At 59.0% G+C, this 25,305-nt stretch overlaps 2 protein-coding genes across 7 annotated transcripts in view; one reads left to right on the forward strand and one right to left on the reverse strand.

Moving 5' to 3' along the window:
• MEIS3 (Meis homeobox 3) overlaps positions 1–6,768 on the forward strand; it is a 9,627-nt gene extending 2,859 nt beyond the window's left edge. The window contains exons 6-14 of one of the 6 annotated variants that reach the window (XR_003047068.1): positions 40–189; positions 2,016–2,127; positions 2,313–2,461; positions 3,391–3,467; positions 3,698–3,756; positions 3,864–3,947; positions 4,255–4,324; positions 4,507–4,689; positions 6,107–6,768. Coding sequence is in view for 3 of the 6 variants with exons in the window: in XM_025048647.1 (XP_024904415.1) it covers positions 40–189; positions 2,016–2,127; positions 2,313–2,461; positions 3,391–3,467; positions 3,698–3,756; positions 3,864–3,947; positions 4,255–4,304 (681 nt within the window). In the remaining 3 variants the exon portion in view is untranslated. Of the gene's footprint in view, positions 1–39; positions 190–2,015; positions 2,128–2,312; positions 2,462–3,390; positions 3,468–3,697; positions 3,757–3,863; positions 3,948–4,254; positions 4,325–4,506; positions 4,742–4,771; positions 5,058–6,106 lie in introns of those variants that run through there. The other 5 variants (XR_001517230.2, XR_003047067.1, XM_015592452.2 and 2 more) reach the window with 5 other exon arrangements.
• Positions 6,769–11,179: 4,411 nt separating this feature from the next.
• DHX34 (DExH-box helicase 34) overlaps positions 11,180–25,305 on the reverse strand; it is a gene marked incomplete at its 5' end in the record, with an annotated part of 24,933 nt that continues 10,807 nt past the window's right edge. The window contains 11 exons of the mRNA XM_006905145.3: positions 11,180–14,185; positions 14,760–14,898; positions 15,100–15,276; positions 16,062–16,352; positions 18,613–18,719; positions 19,733–19,862; positions 20,219–20,392; positions 20,564–20,806; positions 22,318–22,419; positions 23,017–23,210; positions 25,001–25,175. Coding sequence (XP_006905207.1) covers positions 14,052–14,185; positions 14,760–14,898; positions 15,100–15,276; positions 16,062–16,352; positions 18,613–18,719; positions 19,733–19,862; positions 20,219–20,392; positions 20,564–20,806; positions 22,318–22,419; positions 23,017–23,210; positions 25,001–25,175 — 1,866 coding nt within the window. The remainder of the gene's footprint in view (positions 14,186–14,759; positions 14,899–15,099; positions 15,277–16,061; positions 16,353–18,612; positions 18,720–19,732; positions 19,863–20,218; positions 20,393–20,563; positions 20,807–22,317; positions 22,420–23,016; positions 23,211–25,000; positions 25,176–25,305) is intronic.

Genomic DNA, 25,305 nt, shown 5'->3' on the forward strand with positions numbered 1-25,305 from the left:
CCCCGGGTGGCCCCCCCAGTACCCCGGTGCCCCCCTCAGGTCCACGACCTGTGCGACAACTTCTGTCACCGCTACATCACCTGCCTCAAGGGGAAGATGCCCATCGACCTGGTCATCGAGGATCGGGACGGCGGCTGCAGGGAGGACCTCGAGGACTACCCGGCCTCCTGCCCCAGCCTCCCAGAGCAGGTGAGCCCCGGGCACCAGCCGGCGAGCACATTCACGCGCACGGCTGCGGAACCATCCGCAGACGCGGCCACACCCGCACAGCTTCCCACGGGGCCAGCGGATAGTTATAGCCACCCCCACTCGCGGCCAGGTGTCAGCACACGCTACACACTTAAACACCCCACAGCCCCGCTCCAGGCGCATAACAGCGGCACAGGTCACGCAGCCTGGCCGAGATACCGTCATTCCATAGTGTGTGCCTACGGTCTACATCCCTCAAACACAGGACGGCCACACAGATGGTGACCGAGCCAAGCGGCCCCAGCTCCTGCCACGCAAATCAGATACAGCCACGCCTAGACCCAGACTGACCACGATGCCCGCACACTCGCACACACGCTGCCCTAACCACGGAGCGGCCGGCCTACGGGGGTGCGCACGCACACCATGCCGTTCATCCTCCAGGCTCGGAGCCCGGTTTCATCAGCAATCATACCACAGCCCCGCCATGCAGATCCCAACAAGGGTGACCCCCAAAAGGCGGTCACGCGATCGACACACCTGTAACATGCACCGAGCCCCGTGAGCGTGATGGTCACTCACGAGTCACTCAGAGGGATAACCGTGTTCCTCGTCTGCACGCGGCCTCCGATTCAGTCCCTTGGCCGTCACCCCCGCCCCCCGACAGAGTCACAGAGCTGCCCGCCCGATCGTGTAGGAATCAGGACAACCGCACATTGTGTGTGTCACCAACCCCGCGACCTAAGCCACAGACTTAGAAACGTGTGGCTTTGTGATAGTCGGCTGCAGCCACCTGGCCATCTCAGAGCGACACAACCCACCATGTCTCAGCTCCACCCCACAGCCCCCTGCTCTCCTGGGCAGACACAGGCACTCACACCGCGTGCCATGCGACGGTCTCAGGAAGGGTCAGGTACGCCGGCGTGGGGGCTACAGTTGACAGTTACAGCAGCACTCAAAAGCCTTCAGACCTGACGACTCCACAGTCAGCACACGAGCCACACTCAAGAAAATGATTCCGCACAGACGTTCACGGCCTGCAGACGACTCCCCTGAGTGGCTGTGTCTTGGGGCCGTGCCCCAGCAGGGTGCAGACGATGCTCCCACACTGGGCCGTGTAGGCAGGGGTCATTTACAAAGCAGCAGGCAGGGTCTAGGGGAATCCGTAGGGCAGGCAGGGTGCCTCAGGGGCAGCTGTTGCCAGCACCCCGACACCCTGTCTACTCCCAATGTTGGATGGAACCCTAAGCTGAATGACAGAGAGGCCTTGGTGCAGGGCGTATGGGTGGGTTGGCCTCTGGGGACACAGAGCTGGGGCACTATGTCCCCCAAGGTATGTCGGAGTTTGGATAAAGAAAACACACTCCTGGACTCCCCGATCTACAGTTCTGAGACCAAGTCTCTAAGAACTGAAAGTTATTTTTTTTTCCCCCAATAAGTTTCATGCAAACTCATCTGGCAGCAAAATCTGACCTGAACTAATGAGAGGCTATTTATAGCCTTTATTTATTCCACTTAGTTAAATATTCATCCATTTCACCGCAGAAATGTTAATGAGCTTGATGACGAGGTTATGCCCCTGCCGAGGGCGTTATGAAACACGCGGTGTGTGCGCTGATCTACTGTCGGCAAATGTGAAAAGCTCTGAATCCTGAAGCGCCTCCAGCCCCCAAGGATTTCCGATAGGGTGCCGTCGATCTGCAAAAGCTCGTCCTTATGGAGCAAGCGCTCTGTGCCTTTATGTAAACGAACTCATCGAATGCTTCCCACGCTGTGGGATACTGTGCCCCGAGCCTGCCTATCGACTCCCAGCTCTTGTCTTCCAGAATAATACGTGGATTAGAGACCATGAGGACAGTGGGTCTCTACAGCTGGGGACCCCGGGCCCGTCCAGCGGGGGCTTGGCCTCGCAGAGTGGGGACAACTCCAGTGACCCAGGTGAGGAGCTTGGAGGAAGAGGGGGGATGTGGGAGTCAGTCCGAGGATTGAAGCTGGACGGCAGTTAGGACTTTCCGGGGGGCAAGATGGCTGGCTTGTGGGGCGGTGTCTGGGGTGAGGGTCCCGGGTCCCTCCGGGCCCCCACCCTCGCCGTCTGCAGAGGTGACGCGGCTCCCGCCCCTCAGGAGACGGGCTGGACGCGAGCGTGGCCTCGCCCAGCTCTGGGGGCGAGGACGAGGAGCTGGACCAGGAGCGGCGGAGGAACAAGAAAAGAGGCATCTTCCCCAAGGCGGCCACCAACATCATGAGGGCCTGGCTGTTCCAGCACCTCTCGGTGAGGGCCGGGGGGCGGGGTGGGCACAGGGAGGGACGCGGAGGATGGCCGCACAGAGACCCGGACACGGGAGACCAGACCGAGGCAGCGGGACCCCCCAGGGAGAATTTCAAGGAAATGACGACTGGCCAGAAGTAAACATCCTGAGCACGCACGACCTGTGTGCCGGGTGCTGCTAAGGGCTCTTAACTCATTTGGTCCCCCACCCATGGGACCACCCATTGGCCCATCTATTCGCCAACCCCATCAGTCATCCACCGTCCAGCCAAACCTAGCCTGCGAGGGCAGGGCTGTGCCGCCTCCAACCTGCAGGGAAGGAGTGAGGCCCAGAGGGAGTGAACCGCCAGAAGCGGGTTCAAATACAAGCAGGCTGGCCTTAACCACTGCACCACGCTGCCTTGTGGGGAGATGGGGAAGAGAGAGACAGAGACACAGACACAGACAGAGACAGAGACACAGACAGAGACACAGAGACAGACAGAGAGAGACAGACAGAAACACAGACACAGACAGACAGACAGAGAGAGACAGAGAGGTTAAGTTAGGGAGAGCCGCGGAGACAGAAATAAATTGGAACGGGGAGAGACGAGGACCAGGCCCTGACGGAGAGACTCGGGAGGGACTCCGAGCGGGTTACGCTGATCTGTGCTTCCTTTCCCAGCAGTGGAGTCCCCAGCTCTGTCTCTCTCGAATGAGAGCTGGCCAATTAGCCTCTAATTGCTGAAAGAAGGGGGGGGCCGCCCGCAGGCCTAATTGCTCCAAGCTTGGCTCAGCTTCCCTCTGCTGGGCCCCCGGGAGCAAGGCGAAGCTCAGACGAGCTGGCTGTTCCGGCCTCTGCCCCAGCCTGGGCTCGCTATCCTTGGGGACGGGGCGGGCCAGGCCTTGGGGCTCAGGTGGCAGCCCGGCTAGCGGGGTGACTCTTCCTGCAGCACCCGTACCCCTCGGAGGAGCAGAAGAAACAGCTGGCGCAGGACACGGGGCTCACCATCCTGCAAGTCAACAACTGGTGAGGGACCCGGGGGCTCGCGGCGGTGGGGAGCGCGGGCGGAGGCCGGGCGCTGTCCGCGGTGCTGAAGGAGGCCGCGCAGCCCCTCGGAGCCTCGCCCCTCGCTCCCGCCTTCCCTCCCACCCCGGCCCCTTTCCCCGCCTCTCTCTCCGCGTCTCTGCGTGTTCTTCCCCGCCTCTCTCCTGCCTTCTCTTAACATCCTCCCCCCCGTTGCCATGGCCCTCTCCCAGGTTCATTAATGCACGGAGACGCATCGTGCAACCAATGATCGATCAATCCAACCGCACAGGTACAGGGAGAAGGTGGGGAGAGGGGGCCTAGTGCTCCCCAAGGAGTGTCAGAGCTTAGGCTCAGGCATCCCGGGGCTCAGCCTGCACCCCTCAACCTCTCTCGCAGGACAGGGTGCAACCTTCAGCACAGAGGGCCAGCCCGTGGGGAGCTACACGGAGACACAGCCACATATGACCGGTAGGCCGCCAGGTAAGGCCCCGCCCCTTGACTAAGCCACGCCCCCAGGACACCAGGCCCCTCCTCTAAATGGCGATGCCCCACCTTCTGGGATTCAGTTAATGAATAATAATAAGGGAACCGATGATGTAAATATAGATTGTCCGGTGCCCAGGTGCCTACCCGTTGGAAGGCTCCGCTTTTTCTTAAAGGACCAAACACCCTCTTAACGATGCCTCAGTCTGTCCTGACAGAGGACTCCCCGGCGAAGAACGCGGTGGGAGGGATTTCCGGGGGCTGTCTGGCGAAGACTCACTGATCCTCCTCTTTTGTCTTCCAGGATCGATGGGGATGAGTTTGAATTTAGAAGGGGAGTGGCATTATCTATAGAGGCTGGATTCAGGAGACACGTGAGTGCCCCGTGTCTAAGGGCGCTGGGTTGGGGGCTGTGCAGCTCTCGAACCTTCATAAGACCCCTGGACTCCAATAGCGGGCCACCTAGAGCAGCAGCGGCGGGGACCCCTGAAGGGAGGGTTCTCCGAGGTTTGGTGGGAAGATGATCCGTCCATCCATCCACACATATACACGCCAGGTGTACATCTCCAAACGTCCATTAAGCTCTCATGCCATGCCCTGAAGTGTCTCAGGTAGGGTCCTGACCCTGAGAAGATTCTGGGCTTGTGAGGAAGTGGACATCGGAAACCAGTGGCAATCCGGTACACCAGCTGCTCAGAGGAGATATCAGGGAAGACTTCGTGGAGGAAGCGGCTTCTGGGTGGGGCATCGAAGGATGAATAGGAGCTCACTGGGTATAAGTGGGGAGCAAGGTACTAGGGTACATCCTTTTACTTTCCCAGGTCTTAAGGCTTTTGAGCATCATCGTAGTTTGTCTTCGCGACAACCTCAAGACGGAAAAACTATTACTTTCACTTTACGGATGAGAAAAACAGGCTGAGAGAGAAGAGGTTACTTGTGCAGGTTCATCCAGCTCAGAAAAGCAGAGAGAACAGCACGTGCAAAGGCCCAGGCTTGCGAGGCTGCCTGGAGTTTCTAAAGCCCAGATCAGAGCTTGACTCTCCCTGGGTTAAAACCCTTCTGTGGCTCCCTAGTGCCCGCTGAATGAAGTCCAGACTCTTTAATTTAGCACCCATCCATCCATCCATTCATTCGATACACATTTCATGAGCACCTCTGTGCCTGGCCCTGTGCTGGGTGGTGCTAGGGACAGAGTAGTCACTATGACGACCCAGCCCAGCCCTAATGGGGCTCCCAACCCAGTTGGGGAGACAGACTCATCCCAGACAGTGACAACGCAGAGTGGGCAGGGCTGGGATGAGGGAACCCAGGACCTGGAGGAGCTCAGCGAGGGCATCAGACTCAGGCCGGGAGGTTCAGGGAGGACTTCCTGGATGAGGGGACTTTGGAGCTGAGACCAGGAGACTAGGAGCAGGGGAGAGAGCATATGCAAAGGCCTGACGCGCTTAGAGACCTCACAGCTGTGAGACAGCCTGGATACACACACACGAGGGGCAGGGAGGGCTGGGCTGGGTCAAGGCTGGTGAGCCAGGTGGGTGAGTTATAGATTCAGGACCAACAGAAAGGCTAGGGAATGAGAATGGAAACCTGGGAGGGCTTGGCACGGAGAGGCACTGGGGGCCTGAGCCTGGGAAGGAGAGAGGTGGGTTTGTTCAGAGCCTGGCAGGTCAGTGGGGCGGGCAGAGGGGGGGGCCGGGGATGGTTCTCAGCTCTGCTCTGACCAACTGTGGACAGGCGTATCCTGATCTGAGTGTCAGGGGACCTCTAGGGTCACAGGTGATGGCGGGGCCTCCTCCTCCTAGTGGCCCAGAGGGCCGTCTTTCTTTCCTGCCCCCGTTTCCCCCGCCCCTTGTCTTCGTTCCTCTGTTTTCATTATTTCTGTCTCCGTTCTGTGCGTCTCTGCGTGTCTGGTTGCTTCTTTCTCCACATCCCCACCTCTGATGCTCTGTGTCCCGCTGTCCCGCTGTCTCCCTCGTTTTTCTTTCTCTGTCTTGTTTCTTTTTCTCTCTCCCTCCACTGTGGTTCTGACTCTCCATCTTCCCCTTTCTCTGTCTCAGTCGCTCTCACGGTGGGACTGGGGGGGACGGCACAGAAGAGCGGACGTCAGGGAGACCCCTCCTCACTTCCTGACTGGGCCTCTCCTCCCCTCTCCTCAGACCCCGGCCTGCCGACTGTGCCCACCGGGCTCACACCCGGCTCCGGTCCCCGCCTGGCCCTTGGCCTTCAGGACCCCGCCTCCTATGGCCCTCCCACTCAACGCCTACCTCCCTGGGGCCCCACCGGGACACGAGGGGGGGCCTGAGCGCCCGCTTGAAGGTCTCTCAAGGACCAAGACAAGGCCTCTGGGCTCTGCGCCCCACTTCACCCTCCCGTCTGCCTGGAACCCGAGCTGAGATCCTGGGCCTGGGTCTTCAGAAGATGGTGGCCGGAAGGCCCCAGCCTCTAGGACAGAGATGGAATTGGGGGTGGGCTGGGGCCGTCGGGGGAAGAGGGTCACCCAGATCTGACATTTGGGGAGGTTCCCTTCGCCCTCCCAGCCCATTCCCCTCCTCCCTACCTTCTACCTCCCTTTCTCTGATCTACTTTTTTTTTTTTTAATGAGAAAGTCTTAAAAACGAAAAGCCACGAATCTGAATTCTTGGGTCTCCTACAAGATTCAAATTCTCGCTCCTTCGAAGCTCATGAATCGATCAGTCCTTATAATCACTGATACTCTCTATCCCGCTCCGTCCTCGGGCATTCCGTGTGTATCCGCTTTCGCTGTGTAACAAACAACCCCAAACTTCGCGGCTCAAAACACCCACTATTTTTAAGCAAATTGTTCTATGGGCTGGTGTCTTAACGAGGCTCAGCTGGGCAGTTCCCATAGTTTCGACAGGGCCTTCCTGAGTATCTGTCGCCAGCCCCCAGCCAGCAAGGGGACTCTACTTCTGGGTCACCTCGCTAGCAGCAGGGGCCACAGGAGTGACTGGGCCGTACGGTCACGTGGGCCAGCAAGCCTGGCCTGTTCACACAGCGGCTTGGCTGGACTCCCAAGGGAGGGCAGAGGGGCCCGAGGCCCAGATTTCGCGCTCGGTATCTCCCTACCCTCCGTTCTCCTAGCCACAGGCATCTCAGCCCAGCCTGGAGGCGAGGGAGGGCAAGGACAGGCCGCCCCTCACTGGGCAGCGCTGCTGAATCACCTACCAAGGGAGGTGGGTACCGGGAGGGAGGAAGAATGGGGACTACTTCCCACACGCGGCTCCCAGATTATGTTTTGTGGGAGACGGGCAGGCTGGGTATGAATGGCCTCACCCACTGAGAGAGGGGCTGACTGTCAGGGGTTCAAATCTCACCTGGGGAACATGATGCTGCGATCCCCTGGCCAAGTGACTTCACCTGCCTGGGCCTCAGTCTCCTGATCGGGAAAGTGGGCCTAACGGCAGCAACACCTGCCTCCCGGGTCTGCTACGCCGATGAACGGGACGTGCAGGGGGAGAGCTGACGACGCTGCCTGGCGTATGGTAGGCGCTCAAGGTCAGGGGTCGTCGTTTGTAACCGGGAAGCCGCAGGCCTGAGCTGAGGACGGACGGACGGACGCGGTGCCCTGGAATCGGGCGGGGAGCGGAGCGAGTGATTCTGAGGCGCGAGCATCTTCGCCTGGGATTCGTTTGTTCAGGCCGCAGGTATTTTCTGGGTTCTCTGTCTCCAATGCTCATGGCAGTGAGCCAACTCTGCCCTCGGGGAGCTGCTGCCCCAGCGGGGAGGCCAGCGTGGGTCCGGTAAATGGTAGATGGTCACGTTGTCCAGTTCGTTAGGAGCTGACAGGCAGTGCAGGGTCGGGGCTGGTTTGGGCTGCCACCATTATGCATTTATTCTCCCTTATCTCGTGAGTGCTGTGAGCCAGGAGCCTTATCCTACCAGCCCAGGAAAACCCCCACCACCTCCTAGAGAGTGGGAGGGTCATCATCCCCACTCCAAGGTGAGGAAACTGAGGCCCAGAGAGGCGAAGCCACTCGCCAAGGGTCACACAGCCGGAGAGTGTGGATCTCCATTCCAGCCAAGACCACCTGGCAGCTCCGTTCAGCTCAATGGCCTCTCATTTTAAAAATTAGAATTCCAAGATTCTATGATTTTTTAAAGGGCCTAACCAGGACTGTTTTCTGGGTCGGATATAGTTTTGGTGACTGTGATCAGTGCTCGTCTTTCCCCAAACCTGCCAGAATCTGAGTGGGATAGATAGCAGGGAGGACTTGCAACCCTCCCTCCCCCCACCCCGCACTACCTCTGAAGGCATGTGGGGACAGGTTATGGGGGAGGGGACAGGGCTGGGCTGAGCCCAGAGGTCTACTTCAAGGGGAGGCCGGTGCATTCGTGCGACCCCCGCCTGGCCAGAGGTTGGGGGAACACGGGAACGCTGGCGAGTGGGGGAGGGGCAGCTCCCTCTCCGCCCGCCCATCCTCCCCCACCTGCTCCTGGTGACTGGAAATGCCTCTCACTTAATTCTAATTAAACCATTGAATGTACCTCCAGGAGGAGGGGAATTGGTCAGGAGGTTAATTGTAACTAAAAATACCCCCCTCCCCCCACTTCCTGGAGCGAGGAGCAAGCGGGCAGACCCTGAGTTCTAGGCCCCCCTGTGCACTGGGTGGGCATTGCTGAGCGGACTCCGGGTGCTGCTATGTGTGTCTGGGTGGGTCTGGGTGGCAAAGTGAGTGTTTATAACTGGGTTCCGCCTCGTATGTGTCCACGGCAGTTTGTCCCTTGTGAATTATGGTCATCCAGCTCAGACGCATCGGAATGTGGGGCAGGCAATGAGCCTGGCTCCCTCCAGAGGGCGCCAGAGAGCCGTGGAAGGTGTTTGTTTAACAGCTTTGTTGAGATGTAGTTCGCAGAGCATAAAACCCACCCATTTAAAGCGTGCGGTTCCACGGCTGTAGTTCATTCACAGAGGTGTGCATCCATCCCCACAGTCGACTGTGGAATATCTTCATCACCCCAAAAGGCCACTCCCCGGCCCCCAACCCTAAGCAACCACCAATCCACTTTCTGGCTCTATAGATTTGCCCATTCTGGACTTTTCACATAGATAGAACCTCACAGTACAATGTATGGTCTTTCTGTGTCTGGGTTCTTTCACTTGGCATAATGTTTTCGAGGTCCTTCCATGTTGTAGCTTCATTCCTTTTCATGGCTGAATAATCCTCCATTGTTTTGGAAGAATTTCGAGCAGATAAGGGACATGGTTGGGTTTGTGCTTTGCCCCTTGGGCTGCCACGTGGAGGGTGGACCAGATGGCGTGTTACAGGTCGCACTGTGGCCCCCTAAGGGATCTACTGAAGTCCTGGTGAACGTGACCTTATCTGGAACGAGGATCTTGGCCGAGGATCAAGTTAAGATGAGATCACAGGGTGTCCTTATAAGAAAGGGAAATTTGGACGCGGACAGGCACTCGGGGAGGAGACAGCCACGTGAAGATGGAGGGCTGGAGCGAGGCAGCCACGAGCCACGGGTGGCCCGCAAAAGCACCGGAAGCCGGAAGGGGCCGGGGAGGGAGCCCCTGCAGACCCCGGGGGGAGCACGGCCCTGCCCACACCTTGGTCTGAGACCAGTTTTTGTTCCTCTATGTCACCCATTGGGTGCTGGTTTGTTTTGGCAGCCATGGGAAACTGACACAGGTAGTGGGGGCGGAGACAGGGAGGCCCCAGCAGGGGCGGGGCTGTGGGAGAGGAGGAGGGGCAGACTCGAGGACTGCTTAGGAAGGCTAGCAAGGAAAGAACTGGGGAACTGGGGCCACTCGTTAGAGAGGAGGGCGCCATCCAGTTATCACGTGTCACCTCAAGGTCATCGGTGTGCTGACCTTAACAGCTCATGGCGGGCAGGTAGAGGGCCAAACATAACCAAGCTGCGGAACAGCGTGAGCGGGGAAGAGGAGGCAGAGGCCGGACAGGGAGCAGGTATGGAGACCGGGGGTGAAGATGTGAGTGTTCCACGTGAACCCCAGGATGTAGGTATGAGGGCGTTCACTTCTGCCGAAGCCTGGAGATGATCCGAGGTGTAGTATAAGCAGACCGAATCTTGTCTATCTCAGATAATCCAATGATGGAATGCTGACCCACAAAAAAAAGAGAAAGATTTAAAAAAAAAAAAAAAAGGAAAGCAGAAAGGACCTAGGGATTGATTGGAAGCAGTAGGTAAGAGAGAGGAAAAATCTAAATCTGTACTCAGGTTTCTGACGTGAGAAATGGCCCCCAGGTGTAGTATAAGCGGACCGAATCTTGTCCATCTCAGATAATCCAATGATGGAATGCTGACCCACAAAAAAAAGAGAAAGATTTAAAAAAAAAAAAAAAAGGAAAGCAGAAAGGACCTAGGGATTGATTGGAAGCAGTAGGTAAGAGAGAGGAAAAATCTAAATCTGTACTCAGGTTTCTGACGTGAGAAATGGCCCCATCTCTCTCTGATGTCACACCGGTAACGGACAGGCACGTCTTGGTTGCCTGTATTATTGCATTGGGGGTAATCGGGATTTGCGCCCGATTTCAAGGCTTACTATAGTGCTGTGGCAACCAGGACGTGACATGGGGATGGGCTCCGACAAACATCCATGGGACAAAGCTCAGAAACGGGCCTGCGCGGATCAGTCCACTGATTTTCAGTGAAGGTGTCTAATTCAAAGGGGAACGAATGGTCTTTTCAACAAATGGGGCTGGAACGATTGGACACTAACATGCAGGAAAATGAACCTTGACTCGGCTCCCATTATACATAAAAACTGGAAATCGATCATGGGCTTAACAGGAAAACCTAAAACTATAACATTTCTAAAAGAAAACAGGAGAAAAAAAGTCACGACCTTGGGAGTAGGCAAAGATTTCTTAGGTAGCTCAGGAACAGTACAAATAATAAAAATAAAAATATTTAAATAATAAAATAATAAATACAAATAAAATAAGATAGAAATAGGTACAAATATAAGTAAAATTTTAAATGACTAAAAATAAACAATACAAAAAAGTAATAGTAAAATAAAAATTTTAAAGTACAAATAAAAGAAACATGATAAACTGAACTTCATCAAAATTAAAAACTTCTGCTCTGCGACAGACACTGTTAAAATTAAAAGTCAAGTACAGACTTGGAGAAAATATTCATGATACATATGTATGACAAATATATTTACATTTAAAGAGATATGTAAACTATTTGTTTTATAATTAACTCTCGTCGATAAGAAAACAAAGAACACCTTTATGAGAGACAAATATTTAATATAAACTCCAAAAAATATATAAATGGCTAATAAGCTCGTGGAAAAATACTTGACGTCACTAGTCATCGTGAAAATGCCATTCAAACTAAAATAAATATTAGACTGGCTTCAATAGCAAATACTGACAGTAGCGAGTCGGTGTGTGACACATTCGGAGCTCTCGCCCGCTGCTGGCGGGAATGCAAACTGGTGAAATGCCTTTGGAAAACAAATCCGAACAACCTCCCCAAACTGAACGCATGCACAGGGGGCCCCCAGCCGGGCTGCAGGGGGCTGGTCATGGTTTGTCTCCTGGTCTGGATGCCGGTGGGAGAGGTATGTTTCATTTTCTGAAAAAATTCACCAGTGTTCACTTATGATCTGGGCGCTTTTCTGTATGTTATGCTTCCAGAGTTCTGGAAGACTGCTGGCCGAGGCGTGCACTCTGTGCGTGGAAGGGTCCTGCGAGATCGCCGCCCCCGACTCCCCTCCTGGCGGCGGGGTGCCCACCTCCCCACAGGCGGGTGGCGGCGAGCGCCTCTCCCTTCTTAATCCCAGCCAATCCCGTGTTTATTTCACACAGTTGTGGACAGGCGAAGCCACAGCCCCGTCTGGAGCTTTTGTGCACGTGCTGGACCAGATGTGTCCCCAGGAAGTTAGTGGGTGAGAAGAACATCTGGTACTGCTAAGGCCGTGGAGTTCGCCCCTGAGGGTCCGCGACCCCTGGGTGTCCTCGGTTCTGACACACCCTAATGGCCATCTCGGGGCATGAAGTTCCCTCCCTCCTGGCAGATTCTCTCACACTCACTCCCCAGGAAGGAGTGGGTCAGACACCAGGAGACGCTTAAGGCTTCTGGGGGGGACACCGGCCAGCTTTCATTTTCAGGCCCCCCAATATAAAGAACTGTTCCTTGCTTGTAGGTCATTCATTTTACTTTATTTTAACATGGAAAAAGGAAGGAAAACAGGAAAAGTCCTGAGAAGCCATGTTCTTAAAATGGCTGGAGATGAGGCGGGGGGGATTCTGAGGTTAGTCCCTCCCTTTACCCACGTATTTGTCTGTTTTTAATGCTTTGGGTTGGGGAAGGCCTTGTCAGAGACCATAACAGAAAACGGATAGAGGTAGTTTTGAGTGAGTCAAGTCACCATGAACAAGCAGACCTAAAGATAAGCGGCAGATTAGGAGAAATGTTTGTCACATCTGTAATGAAGCTTAAGACCCAGAATATATAGAGAGCTCCTATAAACCAATGACCAAGCGCCCAGGAAAAAAATATAGTCAAAAGGTTGGAGCCAGCACAGAAGAGGAAATACAAATGGCCCAGAATAATATGCAGATGCTTGGGCTCACTGGCAATCGGGATATATAAAAATAATGCAAATCGGTGCAGCCTATACAGAAGGGCATTTGGGACAACCTATCAAATGACCTGTAAAAATGCACCTTCCCTGGGACCCGTGATTCCGCCTCTGGGGATTTATCCTGCAGAGACACACGAATCCGGAAATTACATACGCACAGGACGTTTGTGCCAGCCCCGTCTATAGGCGCGAGATTGGAAGCAGCTCAGCTGTCCCTCCGCACAGGCCCGGTTGGGTAAACGTGGCATGGATGGGTCTGCAGCCATGCAAACGGACGAGCGGGCTTTGCGCTGACTCAGAAAGATCTCCAGATTACACTGAGTGTGAGCCGCGGAGCCGTGTGGGGCGTGATCCCACGCTGACGAGCCAAACACTCCAGTACCATGTGCACGTGACATCAAAGAGTCACACACCAGACACGATGGAGTGACGCATGGCCGTGCCCTACGATCGATCACCTGGGAGAAAGTGAGGAGGCAGCTGGTCCCGCGCCTGTGTGGGACGGCAGGCGCCCAGTGGGGCCATGGGAGAGTGGCCGGCGGTCAGGCTCTGGGTTTACACTGAAGCGGGGGCCGAGATGACGCGGAGGCCCTTAGCCTGTTGGGGGAGTGGAGGTACAGTTACTGAGCTGCGGCAGAGGCCACTGATTTGGGCGAACACAACTCCCAAAAGTAAGGCTCGAACATCTTGGTTGGTGGAGAGAGAGACAGACAAACAGAAGAGGAACGTGTGAGTGATAAATGGGTTAAACACCGACTTGTGGAGCTGGGACTGTCCTGCAGGCAGGGGGCCACACTCGCCCGGGGCTGCGTGAGCCTGGGACGCCCATCAGGCCCCGTCCGGCTCATCCGGCTTCGGGCGTTGATGCTGAGAAGGCGCTGGGGTGAGATGTGCGGCCAGGGCGAAGCCGTGGGGCTGTACCGCGTGCGCCAGGAGGCAGGGCAGGGCCCCGCGACATGGAGATGGGGAGGAGCCCGGGAGCAGGGGAGACCGGGCCCGGTGGCCTGGGACTGGGACCGGGACAGATCTGTGGCAGGGGCGCCCTGGGCCAAGGCAGGAGGTGCCTCAGGGAAGGGGGGGCGTGGCCAGAGTCTGAGGGGACAGGTGAGGGGACAGCCAGAATGACCTGCGGGCCCTGTAGTGGCCCCGGTGGCTGTGCTGGAGTGCAGCCTGTGGTCTCGCGTGAATACCAACACCACCGTCCTCACCAAGTCTGAGTGACGCACGCGGTGGGCCAGCGCGGGTCTCCCTAGTTCACAGGAGCGCGGACTCAGCACGCGCTGCGGCCAGAGGCGCTAAGATCCCGTCCGAGCACCGACCCCTGGGGCCCTCAAGAGCGAGACCATGGGGTCCGACAGGGGACACGGCTCCCTTCCGGGGGTAGGACAGGCTTACAGGTCGGAGTCAGTATGTGGGACTTTATTCACACCCCGCCCCACAGGGTGAACAGGCCACTGTCCCGTGGCCAGGCTGGGGGTCCGCCTGGGGTCCTGGTACCCGGCCTGGGCTCACACGTGCTGCCTCCTGTGCCGTAGCACCTCCGTGGGCGTGAACAGGAAGTCCTGCTGGCAGGCCTCACAGTGGTAGGGCCTCTGCAGGGCCGACGCCTTCTGCTGGGGCTCGGGGACAGCTTCTTCAGCCCCTAAGGAAGAGGAGAGGGAGGCTGAGGGGGTGCTCAGCTGCAGGCTCTCACCCCCACTCAAATCCCGGCACCCAAGGGGCTCAGCCTCTCCTAGCCTTTGGGGAATTAGGATCTGCCTCCTCCAGGAAGCCTTCCTTGATTAATCTACACACACGGGCAAGTCTTTGCTGCACAGGGCGGAGGCAGAGAGACTGAGAGCCCGGGGTGGGGATGGCAGCAGGCACCATGCTGGGGTCTGCCCACTGCAGCACACCCTGGGTAACAGTGGGGTGCACGCGGCCAAGGTGGAGCTGCGGGACAGACCCACAGAGAGAGACAGGCAGACAGAAGCACAGGGGCAGACCACAGAGAGACCACAGACAGACATGAATAAGAAAGAGGTGGCTCTCCAGGCCTTCCCCATCCTGGGCTCTGCACTTCTGTGACAAAGTCTGCAGGTGGCACCCGCCAGGGCCAGAGGGCTGAGGGCGTCAATCCCCAGATCGTCCAGTGAATGCCCAGACGCTGAGGAAACCACCGGGGGACGGAGGGACGGCCGGGTGGGTGACACCCCAGCCCCCAGCCGAGCCCTTACCTGGGGGGCCGTCCCGCGGGGCCTGGGGGCAGGTGTTCTCGTGGGCCATGCGCTCCAGGGGCGTCAGAGGCAGGTGCAGGCCACAGTGGGGGCAGGTCCAGAAGGTGCGGAGGCAGTCGCTGTACAGGTCGGTGTCGCTCTGTGCAGGTGGTGTCAGGGCTCAGGGCTCAGACCCGCCTGGCCCAGCACGACCAGCCCGGGACCCTCCCCTGGGGACCCTCCCCCAGGGGCTGGTGGGCCCCACACTGAAACTGCATCCCTGGACTTAGAATGGGGGGGCTCCCTAAAGCCCCGTCTTCAGGGTAGGAAGGCGAGGGTCCGAGGCGGGGTCCATGCTCACAGTGAGGCAGTTGTAGGTGAGGAAGTCCGTGACTGCGTAGCCCCCTTTAGTAGGGTGGGGGGACAGGGCAGAGCTGCCGAAGAGGCCGGGGAGGCTGGGGGCCGCCGTGATGGTCTGGGGTCCCACATAGAGGTTCTGGGTTTCCAGCCCCGTGAGCCGCCGGAGCCTGTAGGGAACCTGACGAAGGAGAGAGAGGCGGACTCAGCAAGTCACGCTCAGAGCACCCAGGTCCAGCCGCGCCTGAAGCCCAGCCCTGGACCTCTCGCTCACGCGGGCCGACTGCTTAAGCTGATCACGACGTGGTATCGGACCCTCAGGACCAGTGTCCTGTCTAAAGCGTGTGCGATGCCCCACCCCCACCTCAACTGCCTTCCCCGGGCCCCCCAGCGCCCCACATCCACACCCAGAGTCTGGCCCTTTCCCCTCCTCCCTCTTGACACGTTAGCCCGTCCCCTTCCCCTGGTTCACTGGGTCCCTCCTCTGCTCCAGGAGGTCACCCTGGACTGCACCCTTCTCCCCCGCCCCTGCCACGTGTAGTAGGATCAGGATCAACTCTCAACTCTCAACTCTCCGCCTAAGAGGTGGGAGGCTGGTTTCAAATCTGTCCAGTCCTTCCCGCCCGTCGTCCAGGAGAAGACCCCTCACGGCTTCCCGCTCATCCTGCTCGCCCTCGGCTGTCACCGAGGGGGACCTGAGCGACGCCTGCGGTAGGCGACTGATGAGCCCCGACAACAAGGGCCACAGGGGTTAACAGCCGGTCTCTGGAGCCGGGCCCCGGGGGTCACACCCCGGCTCCAGCCCTTGCCAGCTGCGTGACCCTGGGTTTGTCATCGGCCTCTCTGGTTTGAGAACTCCTGAATTCACGCACATTCAGTGAACTGGAAGCCAGGCCTTCGGGGGGTCTCAATCCCGTGGCGGATGCCCTCTCAGGCCAGGGGTGCGGGTGCCCGGGCACTGGGTACCTTGGATGCCATGAACTGCAGCAGTCCCCTGCTCAGGGCCACCACCTCCTTGTGGCTGATGCGACCATCCTCCTCCTCCTCCTCCTCCTCCTCCTCCGGCAGCCGCCGCCGGGCCTGATGAGCCAGCTGGCGGTCCAGGGCACTTTCCCAGTGGGCTCGGAGCCGCAGCGAAGCCGCCAGGAGCTGGATGGCATTCTCACTATCCGCAAGCTGGAGCTCCAGCCAGCCGTCAGCCACCAGGCGGGAGCAGTCAGCATTGGTGTCCAGGGACCGGCTGAACAGCAGGAGGGACTGGAAGAGAGTGGGCAGAAGACAGGCAGTGGGTGAGACAGGATGCCATCTTAGAGGGGCCCCCACCTGGCTGGGCTCCTGCTCACCTGCCCATTCATCCACCCACTTGTCCATGCATCCACCTGTCCATGCATCCACCTGTCCATCCATACGCTCGTCTATCCAACGTACCCATCGGTCCACCGACCCCCCGCCCCCGCCAAGACGCCTGCTGTGTGCCTCCTCTGAGCCGGCATTCTTCCAGGTGCTGGAGACACAGGTGGGAATGAGGCAGACTGAGTCCCCGCCCTGTGCAGCTGACATTCAACTTGGAGAGATGGACTAATAAAGACTAGAGCGAAATACAGTTTGCTCTGAGAAGGCGGGACTCCTGGCCCGTGTTGGGGGCGGACGGCTGAGGGAGTCTGTGTCTTCATGGGCCACCCACGCGTGCACCTTTGCTGACACTTCTCAAATGGTGTCCCTACCAGTCGTACACGTTGCTCTCTCTACGTTTTATCCTCAAATACACGAATACTGAACGCTAGTTCACGGGACGCACACGGAAGGACACTGCTGTCAACAACTTCGAAGGCATCAAGAAATTCAAAAGGAAAGCCACCTATCGAAATAAGTGGCGAGTGGACAGACGTAGCAAAAGACCAATGCCATTTGAAGAATCTGGGGACTGAGGGTCTGAGTATTCGCCAAACGCGTCTTCCAGCTTCTGCTTGAAAACTGTCACCATGTGTTGGGGAAAGTCCCTTGGGATGCAGGACTGACCAGCGGTCGATGGTCTGGGGGCTGGGTGACGGCACGGGGTGGCGCAGAGTTCGGCTTGCCATTCTGTCTCCTTCTGTGTACGTTTAAAACTCTCCATCATGCGCACGCTGCGGGGAACTGAAATGCCGGGGGCATCTCGGCTGGCGAATCTCTGCCTCCTCCCTGAGGTCTGTCCTTTCCGGCACCGACGAGAGCCCTGGCGCCATCCTCTATGTCCATTTGTGTTTCTGTTTACCGTCCGCCTCCCCCACTCAGGTGTGAGCCCCACAAACCCAGGGAGTTTGTTGTTCCTGACCATGACCACACCCCCAGCACCTAGAAGAGTAATCAGCGCTGGGGGTGCAGGCAGGAGCTCAGTAAATGAACGAATACGTAATTGAGCAGGTTCGAGCTAGGGATTCACGGTGTCGACAAAATCTCCCGAGGTTTGGGGAGCCTGAAGGATTTCCCTCTTTCCTCCACTCCACATTCTCTGGGGTCAAAGCGAGGGGGTCCTGATAACGGGGAGTCCCATCTGATAAGCAGGAGGCATTAGGTGCAGGCTGTGGCCCTGGCACTCTGCCTCTGCCACTTGCTCACTCTGTGGCTTAGGCAAGTGACATGCCTCTCTCCCCCTCCCCCACCAGCCTCTTCTCCTCTAAAGGCCCAGAGCAGCAGGGTGGCGCCCAGTGAGCATGCAGGGTGTGGCAGCTGCTGCTGTCAGGGCTCCCGCTGCCTGGAGCAGGCATATGCGCGCGCGCACACACACACACACACGATCACACGCACACGCACGCACGCACACACGCACACACACACACACACACACACACACACAAACGCGCGCACGCATCTGCCACCTGAGTACGTCCTCGCCCTCATCCGGCTCCCTGCTCCTGCCCCAGGCCAGACCCTGTCCTAGAACTGCCGACCCCTCTGGGAGCGGACAGGCTCCAGGCTCACCGCTGCCTGACCGCATCTCTGGCCACCCTCCCCCCTCACAGACCGTTCCAGTGTTCCCTGTGCACACGTGTGCCTCGGGGCCTTTGCACTCGCTGCTCCCTCTACCTAGGGCATTCTTCCCCCTCCCTCCCTCCCTTCAGGTGTTTGCTCGACTTCGATCTTCGATGCGGCCCACCCAGGTCGCCTTCTTTCACACTAGAACCTGTCCCCTTCCCTCGCCCTCCATCCACCCTTCTAACCTCCTGATTCTCTTCACCTTCCCATCACTGTCACTGTCTAACGTCTCATTTAGTGCTGTCCTGTGTTCATGGGCACTGTCGGTCCTCCCCTGCGAGATGTGGGGGGACGGGGACCTTCGACAGTTCCTGGCGCGTGGCAGGCACTCAGCAAGGAATTGCCGAATGAATACAGGAATGAAAAGACAGGAGCCAGCCAACCGTCTGCAGCTGATGCCCACAGCCAGCGGCGGAAAGGTGACTCCTCGGCCTGCCCCATGCATCCTGCCCTGGGGACAGTCATCACACCTGGGAGGCGGTGAGGTGGGGCAGGGACCCACCTGGAGAGCAGGGATGCGGACACAGTTCACCAGGTACGGTTTGTTGGTCTCCAGCAGGGAGACGAAGGTGAGGAGCTGGTGCCTGCTGCTCATCTTGTCCCTGTCGTCTGAAGGGTCAAGAGGACAGCTCAGGCCCACCCTGCCCACCCATCTTCCACTCATACCTTCTCCCACCCTTCCCCTAGGGGCTGCCTGTCCCACCTAGGCCATTTATCTGTCCACACATGCTCACGCACGTGGCAATAAAAAGTCTGTGACGTAGTTTTAAACATTTGGTTGTAATAAATACAACTTTGGCTACTTTGTGGCATTAAGAAATATTGTTAACTTTGTTAGGAGTGATAACCGATAACAGCACTGTGGCGGTGCTAAAAGCGTCATTATTATTATTACTAAATAACATGACACCTGCGACCTGCTTGAAAACGCTCCTTCAAAAAGGAAAAAAGTAAGGGGCAGAAGAAACAACGATGGCAAAATGCTGACGGCTACAGAACCCGGGCGAGGGTTTGTCACACTCTCTACTTGGATGACGTATAGAAATTTCCGAAATTAAAAAATTAAGGAAAAAACAATGTAATAATAGGAAGAGAGTTACCGGACCAGGAATTCACAGCAGTTAAAGTTTCAAATTCTATCTCTGAGGTTTCCAGTCATAAACCCCACCTTTTTGAGTTAACGTGTGCCATTTGACACGTATGCTCCTTTGTTTACAAATGAGAAGAGGAGCTGCGCCCCAGACTGACACACCCACGACCGGCCGCCAGGCTGCAGGAGCAAAGGCCCCATGGGAGCACGCAGGCCTGCACCCTGGGGGGGTTCCCGGCTGGGACCGGGCCTGGCCTGCAAGCAGCTGCTTGGCTGAGGTGGCCTTTATGGCACGGATGCGACTAGAAGGTGGTGTGAATCCACGGCCTGGACGCTGCCTGCCCACAGGCGCAGGCCTGCCCACGCCGCCATGGGGAGGGCAAGGCTCGGCGTGAACGTGCCAAGGCCGCCCAGCCAGGTCTGGTCCTGGGACCCGCCCCTACCCCGGCCCCCACCCCGCCGGCGGGTCCCACCTCAGTGGGCCCAGCAGTGATAGCGAGAGGCTTCTCTGTCCCACTTGGGCTCACGGTACCTCGGCTCCCTTCGCCGGCCCGGGCCTCCCACTCGTGCTCCTGCTCCTGGGCGTGCAGCACCTCGGGGCTGTTGGCGAAGACGCAAGTGGGGTGCAGCACGGTGCCCTGCTTGGCCTGGGTGTGGAAAATCTGGAGAGGCCGGGGACAGAGGACCTCAGCCCTGCTCCTCCCTGCTCTTCCCGGGACGTTTGTCCTCACCCTCCTCGTCTCAGCTCAGAAGTCCCCTCCACCAGGAAGCCCTGCCTGACCCCCGCCCGGGCTGGCCAGGGACTCCCCTGTGTTCCCTCAGCCCCTGCGCTCCCCATCCCCGCCGCAGCCACTCTGAATCCTCCATCTGGGAACAGGTTTGTCTCCCCACCAGACTGCGACCCCAAAAGGACAAGGCGAGGGTCGTTTCGGTCACAGTCATGTCCCCAGCACAGAGCAGGTGCTGGGAAGGTGCTGAATGACAAAACCCGCCCGGGGACGGGGAGCAGGAGGCCCACCTGGTCCGAGTCCTTGCGGCCGCTGTTGAAGGGGTCCGGGACGGCGAGCTGCGGGTAGAGGCCCCGGCCCATCAGCAGCTTGAGCAGGACCATCTGGTCCCGCGTCAGGGCCTGGGCTGAGCTGGTGGCCGCCTGCAGCTGCTCCAAGTTGTGCCGCAGCTTAAACTTCACGTCCTGGTGGGAACGTGGGGAAAGGCGGGGTGTTCCAAGGGCTTCTGGGGACTGGGGGGGCCAGGTCCTGGCCACGGAAACCTGTTTCCTGAGGTGAGGGCAGGGCTGTGTCCCCTCAGGCTCCCACTCTACCCCCGCCCACCCCAGGCACCAGACAGTCCCGCGGTGGCCCACCTGGATGTCCACGTTGTCGCCAGCCCCGCGGGAGGCTGTGCCTCCCTCGTCCTCGTCGCTGGAGCATCCGACCTGGCCCTCCTGCAGCCGCAGCACCTTGCGCCGGCGGCCCCCGCCCGCCTCGTGCTGGCGCTTCAGCCGGTGCAGTGCCTGGCGCTCCCTGCGCTGCTGCAGCCGCCGGGAGCTGTCCCCCGGCTCCCGGGCCTGGGCCCCAGCCAGCAGCCCGTGCTCCTCCAACAGCTCCTGGGCCGGCGAGTGAGGGACACAAGGCAGGTCGAGGGGGCTCTGGACCCAGACGCCGGTTCACGTCTGGGGCCTGCCACTTGCTGGCAAGTGACTTTGCCCTTCGGAGCCACAATTCTCCCCACGTGAAAAACGGGGCCTCTCCCAGTGCCTCCCTGCCCGGGCTGCTCGGGGCTGAAGTGGCCCACGTGAGCCTGTGCATGGCGCGGGCACGGTGGCTGCTTCGGCACTGTTGCTGGCCCACGGACGCCCAGGCTGCGGACGGGAGGGAGGGAGTGACGAGAGGGGACGACTCTTCCCCAGGGTCCTCCCTGAGGGCTCCTGTCACAGCTCCAACCTGCCCCTTCAGGCCACCCCAGCTCCGAGCTTCCTCCACTGGCGGCTGTCAGTGGGGTCCCTGATTGGCAGCAGCGTCTGGGACGCGGGAACCTGCCAAAATGCCAAGCCCTGCGCCCCACCGCGGAAAGCAAATCCGTCTCGGGAGTGAGGCGGGGCCTGGACTTAGCAGACCCGCAGGGGAGTGCGACACGTTACAGACCCCCTGCCCACAGCTCTGAGAACAGTCTTCGGGTGACCCTACTGGACTGGACCCAGTTTCTCGATGAGCCCTGATCAGCAAAGGGCGTGGGATATTGTGTGTGAAAGAAGAGGACCCCACCCCCCGTTTCACTAGGCTGCATCACGGCTCTAGAGAGTTGGAGACGCTGAGAGACGCGAGAACGGTCAGGACACCACTGGTCCCCGGCACAGGGACCCCTAAAACTGCATGAGAGGCCTTGGTGGGGTGGCCGCCCACCCTGGGCCTCAATCCGCCCATCTGCTACCGGCGTCCCCAGGGACGCCTGCGTTTTATTTCCACTGCACGGCGCACATGCGGCCACCAAGCGTGCAGCAGCAGATCTCACGCGCAAACGGGAAGACGTGCAATTTCAGCGCTGTATGCGAGGCGCACAACCACATGGCAACAGTGACCCTGGCGCCCGCGGGCTCCCCGTGCACGAACCCGTCCGTCCTCACAGGCTCACTGTGAGGCACGTGCTACTATCGTCCCCGGTTTCAGAGGGCGAGCTGAGGCCCAGAGGGGCACAGGGTCACACTGCTGGCAAACGGCAGAGCCGGGAGCTGCTGCTGGGACATCCAGCTCCGGATCTGGTTCCCAACCGCTGCCCTACGCTGCCTCCCAGCACCCGGTCCGCGGTCCGCGAGGGCAGCTCAGCACCCCTGCCCCAGAGGGCGCGGTTCTTCACAAGGATGTGGCCTGTGACAGCTGACCCTGTATGCCCCCTCCAGGGAGCCCCCTGGGATTTCTACCCTTCGCCCTGCCCACGGCACTCCCACGCTTGGTCGTCTGATGGCAGGAGGTGAGGGTAGGGTGGGCCCCTGACCGCTCTGTCAGAGAAGCTGGAGCATGCTCGCAGGCACTCACTCTGTCTCCCCCCAATCCCGGCCGCCCAGGTGTGTTCCTGGCCCTGTCTGCCTGGCCGGGCGGCCCACCTGGCCCCGAGCCTCACCTTGAACTGGCGCCGCAGGTTGGCCATCTCGTACAGCCGGTGCTCCTCGATGCCCCGGCGGCGGCACCACTTGCGTGAGTTTCCGCTCCGTTCGGACTTCACCTGGTTGGAGGTATAGACTCCAGGTGTCAGGGCCCGGCTGGCTGCGGGGGTGAGGGGAAGGGGGACTGACCCATCACCCAGACTGCCCCAGCATGGGCCCCAACATCAGCCACTGGGAGGATGCAAGGCCGGTGGGCAACCTGTCGGCCATCCTTGATACCTGCTTTCCTCCTTGCAGGTCTCAGCCCTACTGCCCCCTCTTACAGGAAGCCCTCCCTGACTACGCTGGGTCAGATACGCCCTCCGGGCTTTCTCAGCCCTCTGGGTTCCCCAGCACAGCCCATTCTGGGTGGCCACTGTCTAGGGATGGGCCTGTACCCTGCACTGGGCTGTGAGCCCCAGGAGGGCAGGGCCAGGTGGTTTTGATCACCACTGGGTCCCCAGCACTGCCTGGCACAGGGCCAGGCCCAGGTCAGGGGTTCAGGGAATGTGTGTTGGACACACAGGGGCCACTCTATGAGTCTGGACTTTCTCCAGGTGGCAGTAGTTGGAAGTGGCACTTCAGAAGCCCCCAGCTCCCCCTCGAGCCCAGGCCCTGCACGTGCTGGTCCTACAAGTGGTGCAGACAGGAGTCGGGGGCACCGCCGCCGGCCTCACCTGCACCCAGGTATTGAAGACATTGAAGAGTGTGAAGGGGTCCCCCTGATCACTCTCCAGGGGCCGCCGCGCTGCCACACACTCTGGGTTGCTCTGGGCACTGCGGGTGAAGGGCGACTGGACGCTGAGGGCGGCCGCGATGGTGAGCACAGGCTCCGCCAGGTGGAACGTGCAGCCCAGGATCAGCATCTTCCCTGGGGCAGGACCGGGATGAGTGCACCCTGCCCTCCTCCCTGCACCCTGTCCACAGAGGGCCTCAGAGCCATGCTCTGTGCTTTCCCACCACCGGACCTTGGGCAAGGCCTCAGTTTCCCCATCTGTAGGCTTGAGACAACCACAGTCCCCGCCTCCTCGGGCATGTGGTGGGCACTGTTAGTGATGGCTGCCACTGTCAGCAAGGCCACCGCCTGCCCGCTCTCCACTTCATCGCCGGCTCCCCCAGCCCCGCTCCCCGCCTTGTTGGCTTTATTTTCCTTCCCCACACTCCTTTTTGACCTGCCTCGGTAACATCCCTGTCCCTCTAGAATGTGACCTCCATGCGCACTATAACTTGGTCTGCCTGGCACGCGGCAGGCGCTGGCTTCTGTGCCTGCCTCAGGATGACCCTCTCCTGCCATCTTTGTTGAATTCCAGGTGGAAGCGGGGAAGATAGCGAGGAGGGAGGGGAGGAAGCGGGGACAGGGAAGAAGGGAGGACAGGGAGGGACAAAGACAAGGAAGCAGTAGGAATAGTATCCAGACGTGGTGAAAACCCGTCTCCCAGTGCTCAGGCCCTTGCCTGCCTGCCCGCCCCGGGCAGTGGCCTCTGTGTTACATGTCTGACTCATCCCCACTGGTCCCCTTGACTGCCTTGCTGGACTAAGGGCAGCGTCTATTAAATTGCTAAGAGGAACTGTGCTTCACCCTGTGAAATACTCGGAGGGCCTAACCGGTGACTGAGCCATCTGGGCCCAGAACCGCCCAGCAGTGAGTCATCTGTGTCTCCTGCTCTGCAGGCCTGGGGACCAACGGTGACAGCCTGGCTGGGGAGTGACCCCCAGCTCTGCCTGCCACATGAGCCTGAGCGAGCGACAGCCTTTCTCCGAGCCTCACTTCCTCATCTGGAAAGCCTGCGTCCCTCATCCCTATCCCTTGGGGGATGGGCGATGGCGTGCCCACCGTACTCGGCAGCCCGCGCCATCAAACCGAGGCCCGGTCACGCGCTGTTCCACACGCGCTGTGCAGGGCCCTCCACCCGCACCCCTGGCAGAGCCTCAGTTTCCTCATCTGCACTCGGGGGTGCCTGTAGGCCCTCCCCTCTCTGAATGGGAATGAAATGATATGGGATCCGTAGAGCCCTCCACAAGCATACAGGAAATGCTCGTGGAACTTTCTTTTTCTTCTCAGAAGACCTGATTCTCCTTGCTCTAGACCTGTTCCCTTCCAAAACAAACAGAAATAACCACTTCGCAGCCATGGGACGCCCCCAGAGCTGGTGGTCTCCACCTCCCATCCTCGCAGAAGCTCCGTCACTGCAGCGCTGGGGACTTTAATGTTAACATGGGCAGCTTTTGTTGAGCACCATGTTTGGGAAATGGTGTCACGGGCGGTGACGTGGAGCTGGGGATATTCTGTGGGCTGTGGATGTCGGGTAGAAATAGAATGTCCTGAGTCAGGAGAATCAGGCGAGACAAACGTGCCCGGGGCAGCAGGCTCCTCGGCGGGCGGGGATGACGCGGGGAGGAGGAAGAGGAAGAGGGCGGGAATCCTCATGACCGACGCAAGAGGGGTGCCAGGGCGAAGCTGGGAACGGGCTGTGCGGAGAAGGGTACCCCTTTGCTGACTGCTGTAACCCCGCCCCTAGAGCTGAGCTTGGCACAGAGAACCTTCGGGTAGAAATAGAATGTCCAGAGAAGGAGCAGGTCACTCAGAGTCACTTGGAGAGCAGGCATTGCCCCGCGCCCAGCCAGTGCCCTGTGCGATCACCCCGAGGCGGAGTCGCTCACCAATCACGACGTCCACGGGCAGCTGGGCCAACAGGGACCCGATGGGAGTGAGGGCCTCTGAGCTGTCCAGGGCGCCCTGGTCCTGGAGGTAGAGGATGGCTGTTTCCAGGCTGGCTGGTGGGGGCGGCTCGATGAAGGGGAAGGTTCGGGGGTCTCCCACGTTCATGCTCTTCATCTGGAATGAGAACCGAACCCCCCGGGATGGGACACAGGAGCCGCCGTGGAGAACTGAGAGGGCTCGGATCACAAACTTGTGGTACTTTAAGACACTCAAGGTCAAGCACCATGGTACAGAGGCAGGGGAG

The sequence above is a fragment of the Pteropus alecto genome, unplaced genomic scaffold, assembly GCF_000325575.1.
Source record: "Pteropus alecto unplaced genomic scaffold, ASM32557v1 scaffold41, whole genome shotgun sequence".
In the NCBI taxonomy this organism is placed as follows: Eukaryota; Metazoa; Chordata; class Mammalia; order Chiroptera; family Pteropodidae; genus Pteropus; species Pteropus alecto.